Here is a 22,658-nt window from a genome sequence, read left to right as displayed (position 1 = left end):
CCATGTGGTCCATGTGAAGAAAGCAACGAAAGCAATATGTTGCCTTGTCACTCACTTTATGCTGCAATCACTATTTTCAAAGATACTGGGTCCACATAGTAGCCTTATTCTAAACAAAATCAACTAATAAAGGGAATTAAACCACAAACCTGGTGAAATTATTTTACATTTCTAGAAAAATTTCCATCTGTTGGAGAAAGGAAGTGATGTTCATGCAAACAGCTTTATTTTCATGTCTCACTAAATTTTATTCCCACGTGGAATAAATTTTATTCTCAAAATTTATTGGCACCAGGACAAGTAATTCCATTCTCTAGTTAGCAATTAAATAATTGGGTTTTTTTTAAGCACTAAAAAAGTAATATACTAAATAACCCTTATGCAATCCTCCATCCCCAAATCACATTCTCCTCACAACCTAGATTTATGGATGACACAGCAGTTAATGCCAGTTAGGATTATTATAGGTATCTAAAAAATTGATCCTAGGAACAATAATCTTAACACCACAATCCAAACCACATGATATTCTATTTATTTACTACTGAATTCAATTATTGAATATTTATTTTTGCTTTTACTTCCACAATAAACCCAAAACCTCCCATCATCCCAGCCCAATATGCACACTCTTCTATCTTGTTGATTTAACAAGTACTCAAAGTTAAATTTCTTCTTCAACATTTCTGCCATATATCAATATACGTCCTTGAATTCCAAAACTGCAGAAAAAAATTAAGCCTATCCTATGAAATAGCTCATCTTTCAAACAAACAAACAACTATTGAGTGCAGGCTTTTTACCCTTCATAGGAGACAGGGTGAACAAGGATAAAAGTGAAAGAAAGTGGTGTGGTGATGCTGACCCAGATATTAAAAAAAATAGATTATTACTTGTGGTTAAGGCATTGGACTGGGACTCAGGAGATCTGGGGTTCAGTTTTCAGCTCTCCAAGACCTCCTGTCTAATCCTAGGCAAGTAATTTAATATCCCTCTGTGCATCATTTCCTCATTGGTAAACTTAGGATAATAATATTTCCTTCCTCCCAATTTTGATCTCCCTTCCTGTCTATTTTATCTATTTAGATTGTAAACTCTCAGACAAGGGCTGTCTTTTAGTATTTGCTTGTACGGAGGAAAGGGGCCCTGAAGTCAACTGGGTACCCTTGGAACTACTGCAATACAAACAACAACAACGGTACTCAGGAGATGGTGCTAACCTTTCCCATTTATATCATTAGATTGCATAGTATGGTTTTACAAATGCAGCACACTTGAGAGATTGTGCAAAACCGACTGAGAATTCATGCTGAATGACTTTTTCCACTCCCAGACTATAGAAATACTCTGAAAGATGCATCTTCTGGAGTCACACTTCCTGCTTTTAATGGTATAGTATACCCTGCTTTCTGCACCACACAGACAAGTGTATAATAGCTTCTAAAAACAATATTATGTTTGGCAAGAACGTTACATTCCTCCACAAAAGAAACCTATTTCTTTATAGGTACTACCAATCTCTTGAATTAACCACAGAGAAGTTTTTACTATTATTCTGCCACTATCTTGGCAGATCACACACCTCTCAAAATTCTTGCTCTGAGCAATTGGGAGCGGATATTTGTAACTGAGCATATGGAGCATTTCTTTTGAAATAAACAAATCAAGTATAATAAGTCTCAGAAGGGGGAAAAATATAGTGAGTCATCCACAATCTCCAATTTTTCCATTTAAATCAAGGACTGACTGAATACACAGCCAGTCTGTAAATTCATCTTCAGCCAGCATAAATTACAGGTTTATATAGTCTAAGCCTCCAGGATAAACAGACAATTTCTTAACTGGTCATATCCCAAACAAGTCTTCCATGCTTTTCTGAAGCTACCACCTTGTCCTATTTGTAGTGCTCCCTCTCCCACTACCACAGTATGCATACATCTACACACACACACGCGCGCACACACAGAGTCATAAGAGTCATCTCACTCTCAGAAGCTCTGATTGAAGATCCGGCTGTGTACCATTCTTGGCTGGGTTCATCTTTAAAACGTGGAATTCCTCTTTACTTAACAAAGCTCCCTCTATTCCCGCCCTTAAATCAAAATGGAGTGACTTTGTAGTGTAGAAAATGGGAACATCACAGACACAAAGAATGGTTTACCTTCCTCCAAAGAGGATTCAAAACTGGACAGAAAACATTAGGACAAAATGAGAACAAGTTCAGAATCGAAGAGTCCATGGCCAGTTCTCACATCCCTTATGTTTCTCTGTTCTTTCTTACACAGCATCTGCTCTTTAAGATTACTACCTCCTTGATTTATTTTTGCTCTGGTTTTATTTAGACAATTGTTACCTGTTACCATGGCAGTGTTGTACTGAATGAGTCACATGACAAACTTACATTTTTAGGTACTTAGAACAGCTGCAAGGAGCTGATTGAAACTTCCTGATCTTCAACCGCTTGGCCCAGTCAGAAGCTGGAGAAGCAAGGAAACTACTGTAACTTCCACCATATACCTTCTGGAGATGGGGTGCAGGGAGGTCAGGTGTAGTGGAGTTCCACTGGACCACACTCCTTCCTGTTAACACCTTTAACGTGCCCCCTCACATTGGGGATATGAGGCAGCTGGCACAAGAGGCAGCCTTGCTGCCGCTGCCAACTTTCTGCAAGTAGTCAGTTTCCCTACGCAAGGGTTTCTCCCCAATGCTGTTTCCAGGCCATTTTGTTTATACAAAATAGGCTCAGCAAACTGGAGAATCCAGCTCAAAATTCTCATTTAAAAAGTAAGTCTCTAGCCCTTGTGGCTGTGAACATAACTTTAGGAATGTGAACAGAGGGCAGTTACGACTGTCTGAGTCTACAGACAGCTTGAAATAACAGCTAAGAAGTATACATTGTCTCATTTACTCATATCTGTTCTATTAGGTTTTTATACCGCACTCATTACCAGAGTATCAGAGCACCTGGGGTTGAGTAAGCTCTAAAGTCTAATTATGACAACTTAAATATCAGGAAAGAAGAGGAGTGATCACATTTTGGGTGGAATCTTTGTTGTTGTTTTGTTGTTAACTAGGTAGAGCCTGGTTGTGGGCTATGCTTCAGAGACAGCCAATTCCTTCTGGCCAACCTGCCCCCTATTTTAAAACTCAGCAGTTTCCACTGGATACAAACCTGTCTTGAAAAGGACTAATATCTAAAAGAATGAACGTTTGTAAAGATATACGTGTACCTTTTCTTTCTTTCCCTAATAAAATGGAATCGTTCTGAGTGCAGGTAACAAGCTGGCAGTGTTTGTAAACTACCCAAGTAATGCTAGAAACTTGAGTAAATGTTGCTTACTCATTGCTGATGATGATTCGATAGTCCACTGCGAAAAGGGAAGTTCCTTCGAGGGAAAACCTCAACCTGAGCTGGGAAGTCCTTGGGGAGGAAACCTGGGAGTAAGCCAAGTCTGGGGAAAGACTTGGCCTGGATTTTATATTGTTTCACTAGGAGTGCCTTTTATAAATAAAGCCAAACCCCAGGAATGGGGCAAATTTTAGCCCACTGGAACTCGTGTGGAATACAATAGAAGAAGGCTGAGGGGAACCACTAGCTAACAGAGGGATTTTTTGTGTACCTACCCACAAGAAAGCTTTGGTTTAAGAACAATTATAACTGGCAAGCAATTAATCGATGTGTGATTTGACCTATTCTAGTGCTCACTGAAAAATAATGGGGTAATATATTGATACCTCCACAGACCCCACAAGATCTCAGAAAATGTAAATAATTATCTTATACAATTATAGGCATTTCTACAGCTTATGAATACATAAAATAGCATAACAACATAGTTGTGTATGTTTCCGTTGAAAGTTTCTTTTTCTTTATTTAATGGAAATTAAGAAAAAAAAACGGTATTACGTCAAATGGTCTGACTGAAACCAACCAGCAAAATATTAGACTTTTGACCAAACCCTACCAATTTAATAGGAGTTGCATTTGTGAAAGCAGAATTTGGCCTAGCATTCTTCATTTGCATCACTGCACTGACAGTAGGGATCTGCTTTCCCATATTTTTCTTGCCTCCACCCAATTAACCAAAGATGTAATAAACATGATGCATCAGCTTCAGCTTTAAAAAGGACACAGGAAAGTACTTTAACAGTTTTATCTTATTTTTGCTTTTGGTTTTATGCTTCACTTTTTAACTCTCTTAGAAGCTTGAAAATTAAATGGGTTTTCCAGCCAATTCCCCTTTGGCAGCCACCAACTGTTTCTGGCTGTGCTTACTTTACTATATTAACATTGTCTTTGTTTTGGTTACCTCCATGTTTCTGAATCAGCATGGTCACTGTCATCATCGATATTGTCAGCAATATCCTGTCCTGGCTCCACGCGGCTCCCAGAAGCGGCCAGCATGTCCGGCTCCTCAGCACGGGGCAGCCACGGGGGCTCCATGTACTGACCCTGCCCCTAGCGCCATCTCCACAGTTCCTACTGGCCAGGTACTCCACCCCAGAGCCCACACCTCCAGCCAGAGCCCACACCCCCGCCACAGCCTGGAGCCCCCTCCCACACCCTGAACCCCTCATTTCTGGCCCCATCCCAGATCCCTCACCCCCTCCTGCACCCTAACCCCCTACCTCAGCCCAGAGCCCCCTCTCATACCCCCCTCCCATATCCTGAACCCCTCATTTCTGACCCCACCCCAGAGCCCTCACCCCCTCCCGCACTCTAACCCCCTACCCCAGCCTGGAGCCCCCTCCCACACCCTGAACGCCTCATTTCTGGCCCCACACCAGAGCCCATACCCCCAGCCGGAGCCCTCACCCCCTCCCATACCCCAATCACCTGCCCCAGCCCAGTGACAGTGAGTGAGGGTGGGTGAGAGTGAGCGACGGAAGGAGGGGGGAATGGAGTGAGAAGAGATGGGGTCTCAGAGAAGGGGTGTGGGCAGGGGGGCAGCCTCAGGGCAGGGGGCAGATCAAGAGTGTTCAGTTCTGTGCAATTAGAAAGTTGGCAACTCTACTTTTCCCTGGGCCTCTTCCTAGTGCTGTGCCCCTCCTCTTGTGGCGCATAGTGGCTGACGGTTGTCCCTGGCGACCTAGTCCACGGGTCGCAGCAGGGTAAGGAGTCTCGGCTCTGTGCTGCAGACCTCCCCTGGCAATGCCGTCCTGGCATAATCCCTCTTCAGCAACAAGTGCATGTCTGCTCCTCCCCGTCTACCCCCCTTCTGTGCTGAAATCACCCTCTTTTAAGTCTCTCCAATTGGAGCATGCCCAGTAAGCCTGTCCAGGCATGGTTTCTTGGGCCCAGAGTTGTTCCTGCACTCTTAACTCTCCAACATGGGTTTTATTCAAGGCATCACAAGTGGCTTCTTTCCTCTCTCTGACTTTTTGGGGGAAGATTGATTCATTTTAAAAAGCAGGTATTTAGAAGCCAGAGGACATTACTTACCCAGTGGATCTTGATTATAGTTCAGCCCCAAAATTTGAAGATGAACTAACTACAGTGCAGGTAGGGTAAGAGCACTGACATGTTCAGATAGCATCTTCTTGCATAACACATCTGTTTCTTGTGTATTATCTGCTTACTTTACTGACAAAAGTAAGTGTAACTGCTTGTTACTCCTGTCAGCCACTCAGAGCCAATGTGCAATGGCTTCTTTTCTGGCTCATGCATTATCAAATGAATTGCTACATTCAAAATGCAAAATCTTCATCATTAGTAATGATGCATGAATCAGCAAGAACACAGCTGGACTTCCATACCCCATCTTTTTTCCCTTATAAAATGAATAATCATGTTTAATTAGGGAGAAACTACAAATACAATGGCACTTGTACAGTCAATTTTCATTTTAAAGTATCCCTTTTAATTTTCTGAGTTTTACTTGAAGAACACTGCATTCATTTTGCCCAGTCAAGAAAATCCACCCTTTTTACTGTGATAAAAAAATTGAAATATATCTAATGTGCTCTTCAATGGAGCATAGAAAGGTATAATATGATCCAATGGCTGAAAGTTGAAGCTAGACAAATTCAAAATGGAAATAAAGCATGAATATTGAATGGTGAGAGTAATTAACCACTGGAATAATTTACCAAGGGTCATGGTGGGCTCTCTCCATCACTGACAATTCTGAAGTCATGATTGGATGTTTTTCTAAAAGATATGCCCTAGGAATTATTTTGGGGAAGTTCTATGGCCTGTATTATACAGGAGGTCAAACTAGATGATCAGAATGGTCCCTTCTGGCAATAAGTATTCAGTACACATTCTGCTGTGTGCATCAAAATCTATAAAGGCGTCCACTGAAAATATAAAATTCTCCATCTGTATGAAATGAATGGCTATTCGTATATGGAAAATACAGCTTACTAAAGTCAATATTTGTTCAGTAATTGATTAGAAGATTCCAGGGTAGATTGATTTAAATCTAACAATGCTGTAATTGACAATTATCACTATCACATGGCACTGTCATTGCTGAATAGCTTTATGAGTAGCTTTCTTATCTGTAATGACAGCAATTATTTTAAAGTATTTAAGCCTGAGAAATAGACCTGTGGAATATACGTTACCATATTTAAAGTAGTTTCATTTCACTATGTTTTTCTCAATCTTACTGAGTGCAATATACTTAGATTGTAAGCTCTTGGGGCAGGGATCATGTATTCTTCTGCATACTGAAGTGCAGAGAATACTATCAGAGCTCAACATATAACACATCTGCAAATCAAATATTTAATAACTATAGCAGAATGCAATCTACTATTATCTGCGTTCTAAGGGGCATTAACAAAATACAATCAGTATCTCCCAAGAATTAAGAGGCAGTGAGAGACTTGTCTGTGACACACTAATCTTAAAAATTCACAAACGGGGGATTGTATCCAATTAGTTCATTTTATCACTGAAATATGTTATTGTCATGGTAAATTTATATGTTATGTCATATATAATCAATGTGAAATGAATACATATAAGTAGGATAGGACTATAGGATATAAGGTTGACAAGTATATAGGAGTGATGAGTGTGTATTAGGTATATAAGTAAAACAAGACAGTAATGTAAGGCCTACAGGCTAAGGCCTGTAAGATTTCAGCTTAGCCACACTAGGACTCAGGCTTAAGGAGACTTGATATGAGTGAGTGACCTAAGACTGACCCTATGCCATGAAAGCTCCAAGATTACTACAAAGAATGTTCCAATAGGTGATGTTATGGAAAAATAGACCACAAGACACCTGACTGTAACTCATGAAAAGTTCTGTTCTGAGCACAGGTTGCCCTGGAAACAGGTTGACTTAAATGCTAATAAGAAAAAGGTGAACTAAGAGAATGGCCTATAGAAAGTGGAGCACTTCCAAAATTCCTGGGGTGTGTAAGTACAGATAAGAAAAAGGAGGGTTGGAACCCTCATGCATGTGCATAAGGTGTTAGGCATGGTCAGAACAACAAGATAAAAGAGGTGCTCTGGCTGGGATAAAGTGGGAAGACCTGGAGGGAAGACCTCATTGGGACAACCCAAGCCAGAACCATCCTTCTACGACAACCACCTGTTGAGAGATCCACTAGAATCTATATAGCATCTTTGGATATGTGAAATGGCCTCTCAGGTTTTATACCCAAATGTGAGATTGTAACCCTAATTATCTGCTTAGTAAAACTTATAATACAGACAAAACTTCTTACTTATGATTGTGCGTGTGGTCACGGTCTTCGTTTTTCATGTGTTCCTAGAGCCTCCAAATCTAAGGGTGATTTCTATGCTATTAATCTTAAAACTGTGGCCGCACAGGAGCCAGACTCACTGTGCTTTACCACAGAACTATTAATCAATTCAAAATTAAAATAAAGGCTACAGAATTGTGATTGTACAAGCAATTCCTGAGTACCCAGGAAGGTCAGACTGACCTAACGAGGCAGATGCAAACATGCCTGCCACAGAAAGGAGAGTGAATGTTCTGTTTATTCAAGTAGTGTTTTTCAAAAGTAGTTTTTTCATTATAGTTGGATATCTGAGCCTACCACCAGTGGTGGCCATCTTGCTAGAACGTCATGTAAATTTGTGACCATGGCAGAGTGGTAGCCCAGTGTCAATCTATAAATGAATTTCCAACTCCCTTTAATAGTATCTTTAGTGCTATTATATTTTATTTACTAGAACAGATTTGAAAAATGCTTATATTGTTTTACACTGAGCTGCCAATGACTTCACTTTTGAGAAAGATGGCTACTGCCAGCATTTACCTCAAAAAGGTTAACTACATATTTAGAGATGAGGAAAAGTCTGGCTTTGTTTTTGCAAAAGTTTTGTCAAGTTTTGTAAAGACAATATCACGAGTGGTTTGGCTCTGGGTCGTGTTTATCCAGATTCCCAAATTTCAGAGGTAATTGGATAAATGATTCTCACTTTGACCTAACTTTAATTGCCATTAAAAGCTGTCATTACATATATATGTAGTATTGTGCTTCTCACAGTACCCTGAGAATGCTGAGATAGTTGGACAGAGCAGAATGGGTAATATATTCCTTTAACACTCAAGCATTTCTACACTATTTACTTATTTTTATCTATTATGTCTCTATCCACACAGAGAATATCACACAAGAAGAAAGTTTCAATGAAAGCTGTGCATTCAACAAAATCATGGAGGATGGGGGGGGGGGCATAACTAAATGCTGCTCCAGTAAAAATGGTATTAATATTGTGAACATATAATAAACTGAATCTGTTTCTTATCAATTATTTTTATTGAGTAGAAGAAATGGTAATGGACAGTGGGTTGCAGATTTATATAAAGACTACTCTCTGTTGAGGGACTAGATAATTCAGGGAACTGGTAATGGGATACTGAGCTTTTCACCTCTAAGTCAGCCATTCAGATCAGTACATAGTAAGTACAGACAAAAAGCTGTTACTGTCAGATGATATTGGGTTATCTATGTGAAATGATTTAATTACTTCAGTCCATTTCTTAGGGACAAGTGATCATATCACCAAACAAATACATAAATTATAGTTTGGCAGCCTTGACAGCTGTCCCAACAAAATGAGCATGGAGACTGGACTGAACTACCCTCTTAGTCTTAACAGTAGGCCTTCCAGGCTCAGGGTTAAAACCTTTTGGTGAGCTGGTGAGCCTTGATGTACCATAATGGATAAACAGAAGCATAATGTCTTCCAAGGTTCCTTTCACCAACACTTAATTCAGCTGTAAAGTGAAAGTGTTTATTAGTCTCCTTGTAGCTACAGTTGCTCTCCCTTAGAACTGCTAGGCTCAACACTGACACATATTTCAAAGCTTCTTTATTGTACATATAAATGCTAATGAGGCAAATAACTGCCTTTTTCATACGCTCACACCCTCCCCCTCACTACAGACTACACTAACTGCAGAATATCATTGTATTACTTTGTTGTGAGGGTAAACCACCACTCCCATCATTGAAGTAAGTGTGGGATGTGGGAGCAATAGTACACTGCTAACATTACATTTTGATTGCAACTGTTAAATTAAAATAAAAATGTCTTTAAATGCATTCCTGGGCATTTCTCTAAGGAACACTCACCTACCCATGCAATTAACTCACAAGCTGTCCACTGAATGTCATTGTTTATCTCTAGATATTGTACTGAAATAACAACAAGGAAGCAAATGCAGAAAGTAGTTTGAAACAAGTTTGAAGAAAATATGTTTTTCTCCTTGTCACAACATAAAGGGATGAGTTTTCAACTTGGTTCCTTTACAAGTCACCTGAATCTACGGTGTGTGCATATATACCTATAAACGTATTTAAACACTTTAGTAACTCTTCACTATGGAAGAGTCCCCTAATGCCTTTATGTAAGGGCAGCTCCCTAAGAGTATAGTTTTTTGTTTTGAGGAAGAAAGGGTAATCCCTTATGAGACAGAGTGAACATTGCACACCACACTACAATACAACATAACCTCATTTAGAGAAAGCTTTAAACCCTAGTATCATGTTTCTTCAATATAAAAATAACTGGATTTAGGGTTACTCTCAAATTCAGGCAAGAAAGAGTGGGAAGTATGTCTGTGCTGAGGAAGCTGCCACCAGAAAGGACAATTGGGATTCTACCCTTGGAAAAACCTTTATTTTTCCGTCCTAGGAAAAGTTACCAGTCCAGCCAGGAATATTGATGAAAGTAGCTCTGAAACAGGGACATTATTCTTTCTTGGGTATATGTATCCAAAAAATAATAACCAATAATAATAATAATGAAAATTCAGTAATTCGTCACCTGATTTAAAAATGGGAAAAATGCACGTTACACGTCCTATACTTAATTTGTGCTGTGGTACTAGACCATTATCTAAATTCTTCTAAAGACACAGAAATTCCAGTAGAATTTTCAGCCAGTTCCTGCTGGTTCTCAGTTGGCCAGTAGGCTTGGAACAAAGCAACAGGGTCCATTGCCCACCCCACCCCACCCCCCTTAGAAATCAAGAGAGACATACAGAAAGATTATAATGGAATTTCTAATGGATTTTTCACTAGAAGATTTCTTGAGAAGAAAGTACAGCCTTATTTGCTTTTTTATTTTGTTTCCAACACACCTACAGGAAAATAAATTTGAACTAAAGGCTAAATACCTAATTAAAGCAAGAGTGGCCCAAATGACAATCATGTGGCAAATTCAGCCCATGGACATCACTTGCATATGGAGATACAGCCCATGGAGACTACAAAATCCAATATGCAGCAGTTCTGTTTGAGACGAGACAGGGCACTTTGCCTGTTGTGACCCGTAGTCTCTCCAGGACTCACTTCCATATTAAAAATAAGAGCAGCTGTAATCTGTTACATTTTATGCAATTTAGGTGGCCCCTCCTGCCTCTGGCAAGTTTTCAATAAAACATTTGGATCAGCGAAGTTTGGGGGCTCCCTTCCGAAGGCACGCAGCCATCAATTTCAAAGAACTTAAAATAACTGAACCAAAAGCTGCGTTAGTCTCTGTTATTTTATAGGAGTTGAATTATTTATATCAATGAATGTAATGCTCACCACCAGTGCTGTCTACTGCCACATATTTATGCCACTTATTTTCCCAAACAACAGCAATCAGCCCAGAAATTATTAGTTTAATGATAGCAACAAAGGTCCTTACCTGTGAAAGCATTTGTGGCCTGAAAACCAGCTTCCTGCATACTGCTCTCCCAGCGAAGCTTGTGATTCCAATCTTAACCTGTCCTAACTAGAGGCAACTGCAAGGCTTGAAGCTGTCAAGTCACTTCCATCTTAGCTTGTCACAGTCCATTTGTCTCCCCATTCCCGCATTTGGCATCATCCAATTCCCACCTGCTCCCAGGTCCTTTGAGCCGTAGGTACAAGGGATATGCACTGAGCCCAAACAGCAAACGTACGACGCTCACCTCAGCCGTCCAGCCAGTGGATTTTGGCCATCATGAATTTGAAAGTGAAGACAATTGTCACACTGAGATTGTATTTCCTTTTTAAAATTTAGTTCTAATCCACTGTTCATCCAGCATCATTTTTTTGGGATTGAGCCACTTGTGATGTTCAATTGTCTTGTCTCTCTTGTGCTTCTCTCCCTCTTCAGGCGCACTCACTGAGAAATTAAAAAAAGAAGAGATTATGTTTCCTGATGACCTCTAGAAACATTAATATTAATAGACTCCGGGGAACAAAAAAACCCCAAAACACATGATCAGAGATTGATTGTACACATTAAAGGAGATCTTCAGAAGGCAAATATTGTGATTTTGCTGAGATGCAAAGTGTGACCGCACAGCTCTTTGAAGTGCAAAGAGAAACAGTGCTGAGGGTGTCAGATGCATCGCTGAGAACATGATATGATTTACATTTCAAAAGCCATATTTAGTAGAGATGGGGGCAGCAGTACAATAACAAAATTGCAGTTAAAAGGGAAAAGGAAAAACACTTAAAGATCTCAAGTGAGGTCCACTGTGATCATCCCTCCCTCAATCCACCCATTGACGGTTTAGCTTCCTTCCTTCCATGCAGCAACCTCTGGTGCACCATTTCCTACTTGAAGGACACGCTCAATGCTGAGCTGTCTGACCTGATAAGAGCCTCCACAGGAACATAGGAATGGTCATACTGGATCAGACCCCAGGTCCCGCTAGTCCAATATATTGTCTCTGTCAGTGGCCACCACCAACTACTTCAGGGGATCTGCTTAAACCTTGTAGCATAAGGTTTAATATCCTGGATGGTACTGAACTATACAGGAGATTCTGACACTCTCTTTGGACTTACCTGCACAAGGATACTCAGGAAAGTTATACTGACTCAACTAAAGGAGTGATGTCAATGAGCATATATTAAAGTGCGCTAATCCCCTGCCCGGCTCTGCCAGGTTCACATTCAGCAGTCAAATGGCTGGCTTTAGATCACTTTAACTTTAACTCCTCTTCCAAGGAGGCATACACACAATTTCAAGCACTTTACAATTTATGGGTACTGACTTCACGCTTTAGTTGATTCACTTTGGCTTTCCTGAGTGGCCCTGTGTAGTTGTGCCTTTTGGAGCACCTTATGCTGCAAAGGGCACCAGTGCATGGGCAGCTGGTCCTCAGGTTCATCATTAAGGCCCTATCTTGATAGGCAAAAAGGGTCTGTTTGTTCTGTTAGCTCCGTGGAGTTAGCTTAATGCTCAGTTGACCACCCACCCTACCCAGGCGACACCATAGCCAGCAAATGGATGAGCCTGAGTCTCAATGGACTTTTTCATCATGTTAAGACAACATGTTTGAAAAACATATCCTTTCTGTCCATCAAGACACAGCCTAGGGGTAAAGAGGGATGGCAGCTTGACTGGCTAACTACTCATATTCAAACTAGAGAGGCAAGGGGCAACATTATCAATGCAATCAGTCAAGACACCAAAGCTGTTTAGCAATTGTTCCATATAGGCTTGTTCAGCATCCGTTACTTCTTCAGCTGGAGTGTTTATAGAGTTGTATGACATAGTGTAATAAGACTTGTATGCAGCATAGCTAGTGCATTAGACTTTCACCATTGGAGTTCTGGCTTAAAGTCTTAACTTAGGTGACAAGTAAAGAAAACTTCTGATATCTCAGGGACATATCCTGATATCACAAAACCATAATCTCACTTGGTACACAATAAGCTTCCCTCAAGAGACTCAGTACTGAACTAGCAGGGGTGCTGTAAGAGAGGATTACAGTGCTCTGGAAAACCATTTTGGGGAAGGATGCATCGTTCTGGCAGTCTGCAGGGCCAAAACCACTGCTAGAAATCAACTTCAGCATTTTAAAACTCTGTTTTAGAGTTGATTTAAATTCTTTTGATCGCTCAGATTTCCAATGCTTTCAAATGCTGAATGTAATTCATTCTGTCCTATATGGCAGCCAACCATCAAAACGGCAAATTTCCTATGATTTTTATAATATGGTATTTCATGCTACTAAAGTAAGTCAGTGATTTACTTGAGTTTACAATTAAGAGATAGTCATTGGAATTGCATGGAAACATTTTAGTAAAAACTGAACTTGGACTTAAATAGCAGGGGATTTTTCTTTATTTTCTAAATACATGATTGTGTATACACACACACACGGGCGAGAACCTAGTTATCAAACTCCTTTTAGAAACAGTAGGCCACGTCCTCAGCTATACCAATTTATACTAGCTGGCCCATAGATTTTAAACTAACTTTCTAAAAGGAGCTTGACAATATTTAAAAAAAAGATCAGTAACAACTGGAGACACACTATCACTATTATTGTAAATCCCAAGTTATTATTAATGTTATAATAGCCCCTAGGAGCCTCAATGAGGCTCAGGCTCCATTCTATTGATCAGATACAAAACCACATCCATGATACAATGACTATATTTTGCTCCATCTATCATCTCCATTCCAATTCCTACAGGAATTCTGCTTCTAGTTCTGCTTCCACTTACACTACTGTGCTGTTATGCTAGTCTCAGAAGCAAAAGAAAACATTGTTTTAAAAAAATGTTGGTGTTTTAAAGATTTCTAGCTACTTATGCCTCCCATGATTGAAGCCCAGGAGACACTGACTAAGGAAGAGGGAAACTATATCCCTTTGCTTCTGTCCTCTCCACTCTGCTCAGATTTGTTAATGATTGGAAGATCAGAGAAAGACCATGCCATTTCCATACACAGAGAATATGGAAAATATTTTCACTGCTCAACACACTGCATAGAATAGTAAAGTCAGTTAGAGAGTCTCATGATAGATTTACCTACTCCTCCTTCTTTATCCCTTGCTATCTTCTTCTCTTCTGCCAGTGTTTGCCAAACACCACCAGCAGACGAGTTTACAAAAATGGAAATGAGAGAGAAAAGTGGCAGCAGTAGTGAGTGGATTTAAATCCTGTAATAATATTTACACACTGTACAATTGTTAAAGCCAATCCTCAGTGGGTCATACTCAAACAAGAAGTGCCGTATTTTTCCAATACTGATACCTTTGTAACATCTTAATTCAAAATATATTTAAAAAGTAAATATTGCAGGGTTCCCCCCCCCCCATTTCCTTCCACTGAGTATTGTCTGTTTCTTTGGCTATGTGCTGTTCCCTTGGTGATAGATATGCAGTGAGAGCCAATTGATTGTATTCTCAGAAAGATCAGAGTTGTGGGCAGTATCTCCTGTGATAGCCATTTGCACGTGATGTCCAAAAAAAGAGTAAATACTTAGCTAAGATGTTTTTAAATCTATACCAGGAACAGCTACAATGAAAGCCCATACATTTATACTTTTGAAAAATGTAAGAAATTAATTGCATGGTTGTGGTTTAATTTAACCTGGAGCAAGGATCAGTTCTCTTGTTGGTAGTTTCACCAGCAGGCAAGGAGAGTTTAAGGACAGAGGGGCTGAACTATCCTAATACCTACTCCTTGTGGCATATTGACAGAGCAGTGTAGGAAAGCTTGTCCATTAGTTGCCTTTTGGGTTCTGTGGATAAAGAGATGACAAAGCTATGACTGTCAATTTGGCAGCTTTCAAGAGCACTATGGCCCTGATCCAGCAAGGTATTTAAACACTTGCCTAAATTCAAGTATTTGAATTACCCTACTGAAGCCAGTGACACTACTCAAGTGGATAGGCACATGCTTAAATACTTTGCTGAATCAAGGCCTATCTCCACTATATCTTAATATCCTTATATTTATATTATACTAGTGATTTGGTTGGAAGGATTGGTATACATTTTATAAAATACCACAAAGGATTTTAAAGATGTGCTGAAGCGACTGAAACTATCAGAATGTAAACATATATAAACTGCCTACAATTTATACATATATGCCTTCATCAGTCTGCTTACTTCTTCATTCTCCTGAGCAATCACACAGAGTTTTGTAGGTTACACTTTGCTGTCTCTGAAAGCAGTCTTTAATATTTTAAGCTCTGCTTTTGTTTCTCCCTTGGGATTTCTCAGTCTGACATAAATATTTACCAGTTACACAGTCTCCTTTGTTAGATAGTAAGGTATGCATTTTTCTGTGTGATCCTTTGTTATTTCTCTGGCTCTTATGTAAAGTTTCTCTTCCTTGTGAGCTAGTGTTGTGTCAGTGCCTGAGCATGCTGTTAATGGAGTACCAGGCCTCGGGACATGCCACCTTTCAGATGAGACCACTTATGGGCACTAAAGATCTCATGACATTTTTCACAAGAGAAGGTATGCAAGCCAAATTTATAGTCAGGTGGTTACATTATGCCTATCTCATTTCACCACCACCACCGCACCCAACACACACACAGTTTCAAATTCTTCTGGTGCTGTCCTAAACTGTTGTGTAGCACTGCTGTGCACTATTAAACAGCTGCTGCATTCCGCCCTACTGCATAACATCAATGATGGGTGACACGATTCCTACTGTATGTATGGGGTGTATGTGTACCCACACAGTTTGAGATCCTTTGGGATATCATTAGCTTGTTCAGGAAGTAGGGTTCTCTGAAATCGCCAGTTTCCCCCCCTTTATTACAAAAAGCCCTGCACTGAGGTGACCTGTCCTTCTAGACAAGAAAACCAGCGCCCTCCAGATCCAGTCATGCTCTTTTTGGGTTGGCTGGGGTGAAAAGATGGGTCTAGGCAAGGAAGAGGAGAAGTTCCCAGAGTAAGGTATGAAGCTTCCTCTTTCCTGCCCTTTCAAGAAAATGATCTGTGGCATTCCAAGCCACTTCAAGTTTGGAAAATAAGAGACCAAGATTCACCCCAAATTCCAACCATGTGCCAACAGTGGAGCTCTTCACAGGGCCAAGTTGCTTTTCTTTTCTTAAAAATTGCTTGGGTGACAGTCATTGGTATCACAGTTATTTTCTTTTGGGTGAAGCTGAGTCCAAGAAGCCATCTGGGAAATAAGCAATGCTGTAAAACAAATCCTTCGAGCGTCTCCCCACACCAAATTAAGCAGTCGCTAGTAAATCATGTAGCTTAGAATATTTCAATTATAGCAGTCCGTTCAATGATTTATTCATGCATATTACCTACAGAAATCAATCAATATTCTATGCAATTCCTAACACCAGCAAGCACACCGAATCACGGCTGCCTAAGGGAAAATGGTGCCCTGGGCAAACTTGTATTTTGGCACCCCTGACCCCTGCTGCCTCCCCAGGGTCCCCATCCATTCCCCCAGCCCCAGCTGACTCCCCAGGCTCCTCACTCCCCACCGCTCACCCCCATCACTGCTGCCTCTCCCCACCCATCGCCCTAAGCTCCGTTCCGCAGCCTCGCACGCCAGGCCTACCCCGATGCTTGCCTCTTGACCACAGTGCCCCCCTGACCATAGTACCCTGGGCGGTTGTCCACGTCGCCCATCCATAAGGCCAGCCCTGCACATCATATTCCTTTCATTCATTCTGTAAGCAAAATAATTGTGGTTTCGGGCCTGTGATGGGGTGCTCACCCCACACTCACCCTGAAGGGCTTAATAGAGGCCAGATGGGCCAATTAACTTATTAGGCTGCAGGTTGGGAGAATTAAGGCTGAGAGGTCCTAATTAGGGAAAGTTTACCTGTGGAGACACAGACAGGGCCTGTATAAAGCCCAGAAGCTGAGAGCAGGTAGGGGCTGCAGGGAATAGGATGGAGTCACTCACTGGGAGAAGGGAATTGTAAGGTTGGCAAAAGCGGGACAGGATATGGAAGAGGCTCAGGGAAGGACAGTAAGGACCAGAAGGGAATGGATCTTTGCTGCTGAAGAAAGGGCCCCTGAACTGGCACCCAGAGTAGAGGATGAGCCTGGGTTCCCCAACTAGCCACTGAGGAAATGGCACTTGCTGGGCAGTATATGGGAAGACAGCCCGAGCTCATTTGTCAGGAAAGACTTTGATACCCCCTGAAAGGGGAAACACAAATAGTGACCTGGCCGGAGGGCCAAGTCACAAAGAGGCAGCTACAGCGCCCAGAGCGAGCGAGGGGCCACAGAGAGAGCAGCAGCAGGGCGTGCAGCAAACAGCAGAAGAGGGCCTCAGACCTGTAAGGAGCTAATTCCCAGAGGGGCCAGAAGGAGGCACCACCTGTCACGTGGACCCCGTGACAGGGCCTTCATCCTAAAGAGCCTTACATTTCCATACAACCTGGGAGGCAACCATTTTTTGGCGGAGGGTGACATAATACCAATGATGGAAGCTTTAGAAATGTGTGCAATCATGATCATCATCCTCTGGAGCTCCTCAACACCATTCCTCAATTTGTAGGAGAGGTCGATGTCTCTCCAGTACTCTCAAGCACGTGGTCTCTACAGTACTCTCAAAGAATGCTGAGGACTGGGAATCAAGCTTTGAAATCCAGTATTTTCATTTCTTTGAAATTTTCAGCTTTCTAAAGAAAAATGTAACCAACTGGATTTGAGGTGAACCACTGAAAATGAAAATATCAATGTAATCTGAACCACAAATTATTTGGCTTAATGCAGTAACGACTGGAACAAATTCTATGGCCTGTGTTGTAGAGATGATCACAATGATTCTGGCCTTAATTTGTTGGCTCTAAGCAATTCACAGGAGAAAAAGTCCTCAATCACATTAGTCTATGAACCCAGAGAGATCATGGAGATAACTGTTTTATTTTCCAAAAAAATTAACACTAAACATGATAGCAACATAATTCAATTTCGATTTACCTTTGGCAAAAGCAACCCCTTCCAAAATTCTCTTGGTCTGGCCAGTTTCTGAATTTGCAGAAGACTGGTAGGCACATAAATTAGAGTGGATGGAAGAAAGGGATATTTTAGGAATGAGTCTAACAATATCTAATTTGTTATTTTAACATTGAGGAACAGCATCTGAAAGCCTTTCCGCATTCTTATTTAATGGCCAAAGTAAAATCATAGTCCTCTGTTACCGACAAATAGCTGAGTACCTGTATGCAAGAAAAAGTAGATTGTGATGTAGGTACCACAAGTTTTGACTTCTGTTCAGATGTTTTACATTATAAATACAGTACCTGCTAGAGACAAAGGGGTTCACATATAGCACAAGATTACAGTATCCTGCTACACCTCCAATTTAGTTCCTCCTGCCCCCATGTCTCCACAGGAGAATCAGGAGTGTGGCACCTGCTCACAGCACTTGGTTACCTACATCAGCAGGAGAAGCAAAGTGAAGCTGACATGATTCCTATTTGTTTCACTCTGCTGTGCCTCTTGGGTGGGACAAAGTGGAGGAACAGCACAAGTGATAAATTTTGCTGTTGTCAGGAATGCTCCCAAAGAAGCAAAGTGGAAGAAGAAATTAATATTTCTCTCCTCTCCACCTTACATCTGTGCTGCTCCTACAGAAAGTACCTTCCCTGCCTCCCTTCATCTCAACAAAAGCAGCAGCACAAAAATAACCTGCACAATGTGTAACTTTAGCCAGGGCTATCTCAGCAGCTAAATATTTCAGCCACTTAGTTCATCACTAATTCCAATATCCACACAAAAAAGTGTACTCACTGACCCAAGAAAATTACAAAATGAATGGCCTTTCCAAATACTTTACCTCATAGACTTCCCAATTTCTACCCTCCTGGCTCCAAATTACCTTCCTGGTTTCTCCATTACCTCCTAGCCCTTTGCTATAAAACAAGTTTGTAAGCCATTTGTTCTCTCTCCACTGACAAACCTTTTATAGGAGAGGCAAGTTGGCAGTGCTTCCTTCTTGCAGCAGATGGTAATTATGTCAACCATAAACCTCCTGGGAGACCCTGGGGTGGTCATCTGCCAGATAATCAAACATGAGACAACGCCTTTTGGGTGCACAGGGGAGAGAGTCCACAGCTGGAAGGAACCCCTCCCACAGAACTGGTTACAACAGCCAATATTTCCATACATACGTGCCCACACAATACACACATTGATAGAGTTTCTCTCTCTCTCTCTCTCACACACACACACACACACACACACAGCATGCTCATAGAGATGAGTCTGTCTCTGAACCTAAGTAAAGTTTTATTTAAGTTCTTTTTAAAAAGCAACACATTTGAGCTCAATAGCTTTTCTGGGAACCATGGGGACCTAAAGACATAGATTGTGTCCTCAACTCAAACCAAAATCTTGAGAGCTACACAGCCACTCTCACTCAACACTACGAAGAACTTTAATGGGAATTGTGTGACTAACTCCGCATGGGACTCTGCAGATATAGAGGTTAGCTTGAAGAGTCAGCCAAGGAAGTCATTTAAGTTCTGTAGAATTATTTGATTGCAAAGGCACAACAAGATGCACACGTTAGCAAATGCTTTCAGGATGCAGATGAGAACACTATATTTACGTCAGCTGTAATACAAAATATGTTGATGTTTAATAGGTCAGGCAATGATGAAGTCAAAGACATAAGGAAAATGAGGTACTGTCTTTGCTGTAGTTAAATACAAGGCCCAATCGTGCTATTCACTTTTTGATGGGAACTGAGGGTGCTCAGCACCTCTCAAGAGGCACTTAGCATTTTACATAACTGGGCCCTTAGTAAAGAAAAAAGCTCACATGTAAAAGACTTAACCATGTATTAAATTGTTTTATGAGCACCTTCTATCTTGAGGAAACACTGATAGAGTTTCAAATCTTTCTGGAAGGCTGGATCAGTTAGTGCTGTGAAAGTTCATCTGTTGTGAACAGCAGCTGTTCAGGAGTGCAAGGAACTTAGGAGAAAGGCCTCCTAGTATTTTATATGCATTACTATGTAAATCCAGTTCTAGTTTGTCCTGCAAATCAAACCATGCTGAAATAATTCATTTGATATATTTACAGTGTCTTAGTAGTCAAGTAGTCGTCTGTCTGTGCGCTAGATAAAGAAGTGCAAATAGAACATTATCTAGACAAGCAAACCAGACATTGATGGGGCATATCAGCTGTAGGGTATTCCTGGAACCATTGTTAGTAACATAGGAAACTATGTCTTCCTGCAATACAGTAGTGGCAGCCTCCAAAAATAAGAGTTATATGAGTAAGCTTCTTGTGACATAAGAGAAGGTTTGCATTATTTATCCTTAGTTATGTTTGATCATCTACTGGAGAAATCCACTTCAGCAAATTGACAAAGACAAATAAATTATATTATGCCCATTTTATCCAGAACTAATATTTATTGCAAGAAATCACAAAAACCTCTACTAAAGGATTGTCCTGGGTTCTCTATATGTGAAAAAGCCACAAGTTTGTTGATCTGTATTCCATCAGTTTTGACATTTGGTTTAAGCAATAATGTTTTTATATGGAACAATAAAAATATAAACCTTGCTTATCATCATTAATTGTACTAAGGTAGCACTTAAAAGCCACAACTGAGATCAAGGTCCTGTTTTGCTAGGTACTGCACCAATACATAATAAAATAAAGTCAGTGTCCCAAAGAATCTGCAATCCAAATAGGCAAAACAAAAACATGGTGGGAGAAAGTAAGTATTATCATCTCCATTTTTATAGACCACGAACTAAGGAACAGAGAGATTAAATGATATGCCCAAAACTGGTATTCCTCCTGAGTCCCAATTCAGTGTCTTAACCACAAGACCATCCTTCTGCTCTTGATAGACCATCTACTTGAATAAACACCGTCTTCTGCATTATACACCTAGGAAGTGGTCAAACTAGTATAAGTAATTCAGCAAAGCTTTCACTCAAGTCAATGGGTATTCTGCTGGAGTCAGAACTGCTGCAGTCCTAGCTAATCTAGGCCCCAGTTCAGGAAAGCACTCCTTTTCAGGACAGCACTTAAGGATGTGCTTAACTACAGGCACTGAAGTCAATGGGACTTAAGTTCTTGCTTAAATGCTGTCCTGAATCAATAATTACCATCCTGGGTACTACTGACTAAAATTTACTTTGAATTTTAACTTTTAAAAAGGATCCTCTAGTGGTTAAGCACCCCCCACCTAATGCTTGGCAAACTCAGCTTCAATTTCCTGTTCTGCTGAAGACCTCCAGCATAACCTTTAAGAAGCCACTTAGTTTCTGTTCCCCATTGGTAAAATTAGTAGACTACTACTTCCTTATACATGCAATATTGTGAAGTGGTCAGATAATGGAGGCCAAATTAGTAAAACAGATCAGACAGAGAGAAAGACAGGCAAAACTTGAAGTGGGAATGGCTGCTAGTTTTAAACCACAAATGGAATCTACACACATCTTCTCAAAAAGAAAAGGAGTACTTGTGGCACCTTAGAGACTAACCAATTTATTTGAGCATAAGCTTTCGTGAGCTACAGCTCACTTCATCGGATGCATAAAGTGGAAAATACAGTGAGGATGTTTTTATACACACAGACCATGAAAAAATGGGTGTTTATCACTACAAACGGTTTTCTCTCCCCCCACCCCATTCTCCTGCTGGTAATAGCTTATCTAAAGTGATCACTCTCCTTACAATGTGTATGATAATCAAGGAGGGCCATTACCAGCACAAATCCAGGGTTTAACAAGAACGTCTGAGGAACAGTGGGGGGGAGGGGGGGTGTTAGGAAAACACATCTTCTTGACACTTGGAATTCAAGCTTGTATTTAATAAAAACCACACCAGTCTGCCAAACACACTGATGTTAAAAGAACCAAAAGGACAGGTTAAAAAAAATGATTAATAGTAAGTGCCCAAATTGACCTACCTTAAAAAGCATCATTTTGATAGGACAGGTACTCAGAACTTATGAAAATCAGGCTCCTAAAGGCACTTTATGTTGGGCACCCAAAAATCAAGGCACACAAAGTCATGACTCACTTTTAAAATGTAGGTCAAATTCCATAGGGCTTTTCCACGGATATTTATTTAGCTCTCAGATGAACCAATCCTATTGTAAATGTCAAGTGACTCGCTCTTCTTGTGTTCTAAAAATCACTCCTGATACCACTCTTTTTTATTTAAGTATAGATCAACCATATTGTTCTCCCATGCCCAGCAGGCTCTTCCACATGGAGTCATTCCTGCTGCCAAACATCATACATGCTCCCCTTTACCTCTTGGCATTTCAGAAACAGTATCTGACAACAAAACAATTCCACATGCGCAAAACACAAATATAGTAGGTGAGTGGGGCAGTGAAAACAATATCCAAAGATAATCAGGTAAAATCCTTTTTCTCAGCAAGCAGCACAGAGTATTCTGCCCTAATTCAGAGTCACTTAATATGCCAAAAACAAAGAGACTAGCGCTTTTTCTAGTCTCAGAGGACAATTT

At 40.7% G+C, this 22,658-nt stretch overlaps 1 protein-coding gene across 2 annotated transcripts in view; it reads right to left on the bottom strand.

Moving 5' to 3' along the window:
- The window catches only part of LDLRAD4 (low density lipoprotein receptor class A domain containing 4), a 450,512-nt gene that overhangs the window by 265,839 nt on the left and 162,015 nt on the right, over positions 1-22,658 (bottom strand). For both annotated transcript variants that reach the window (XM_048840182.2, XM_048840183.2), the window contains exon 2: positions 11,129-11,590. In XM_048840182.2, coding sequence (XP_048696139.1) covers positions 11,129-11,168 — 40 coding nt within the window. In that variant the 5' untranslated portion in view covers positions 11,169-11,590. The remainder of the gene's footprint in view (positions 1-11,128; positions 11,591-22,658) is intronic.

The sequence above is a fragment of the Caretta caretta genome, chromosome 2 (genome assembly GCF_965140235.1).
Source record: "Caretta caretta isolate rCarCar2 chromosome 2, rCarCar1.hap1, whole genome shotgun sequence".
Classification (NCBI taxonomy): domain Eukaryota; kingdom Metazoa; phylum Chordata; order Testudines; family Cheloniidae; genus Caretta; species Caretta caretta.
This window is presented reverse-complemented; position numbering and strand designations above follow the sequence as displayed.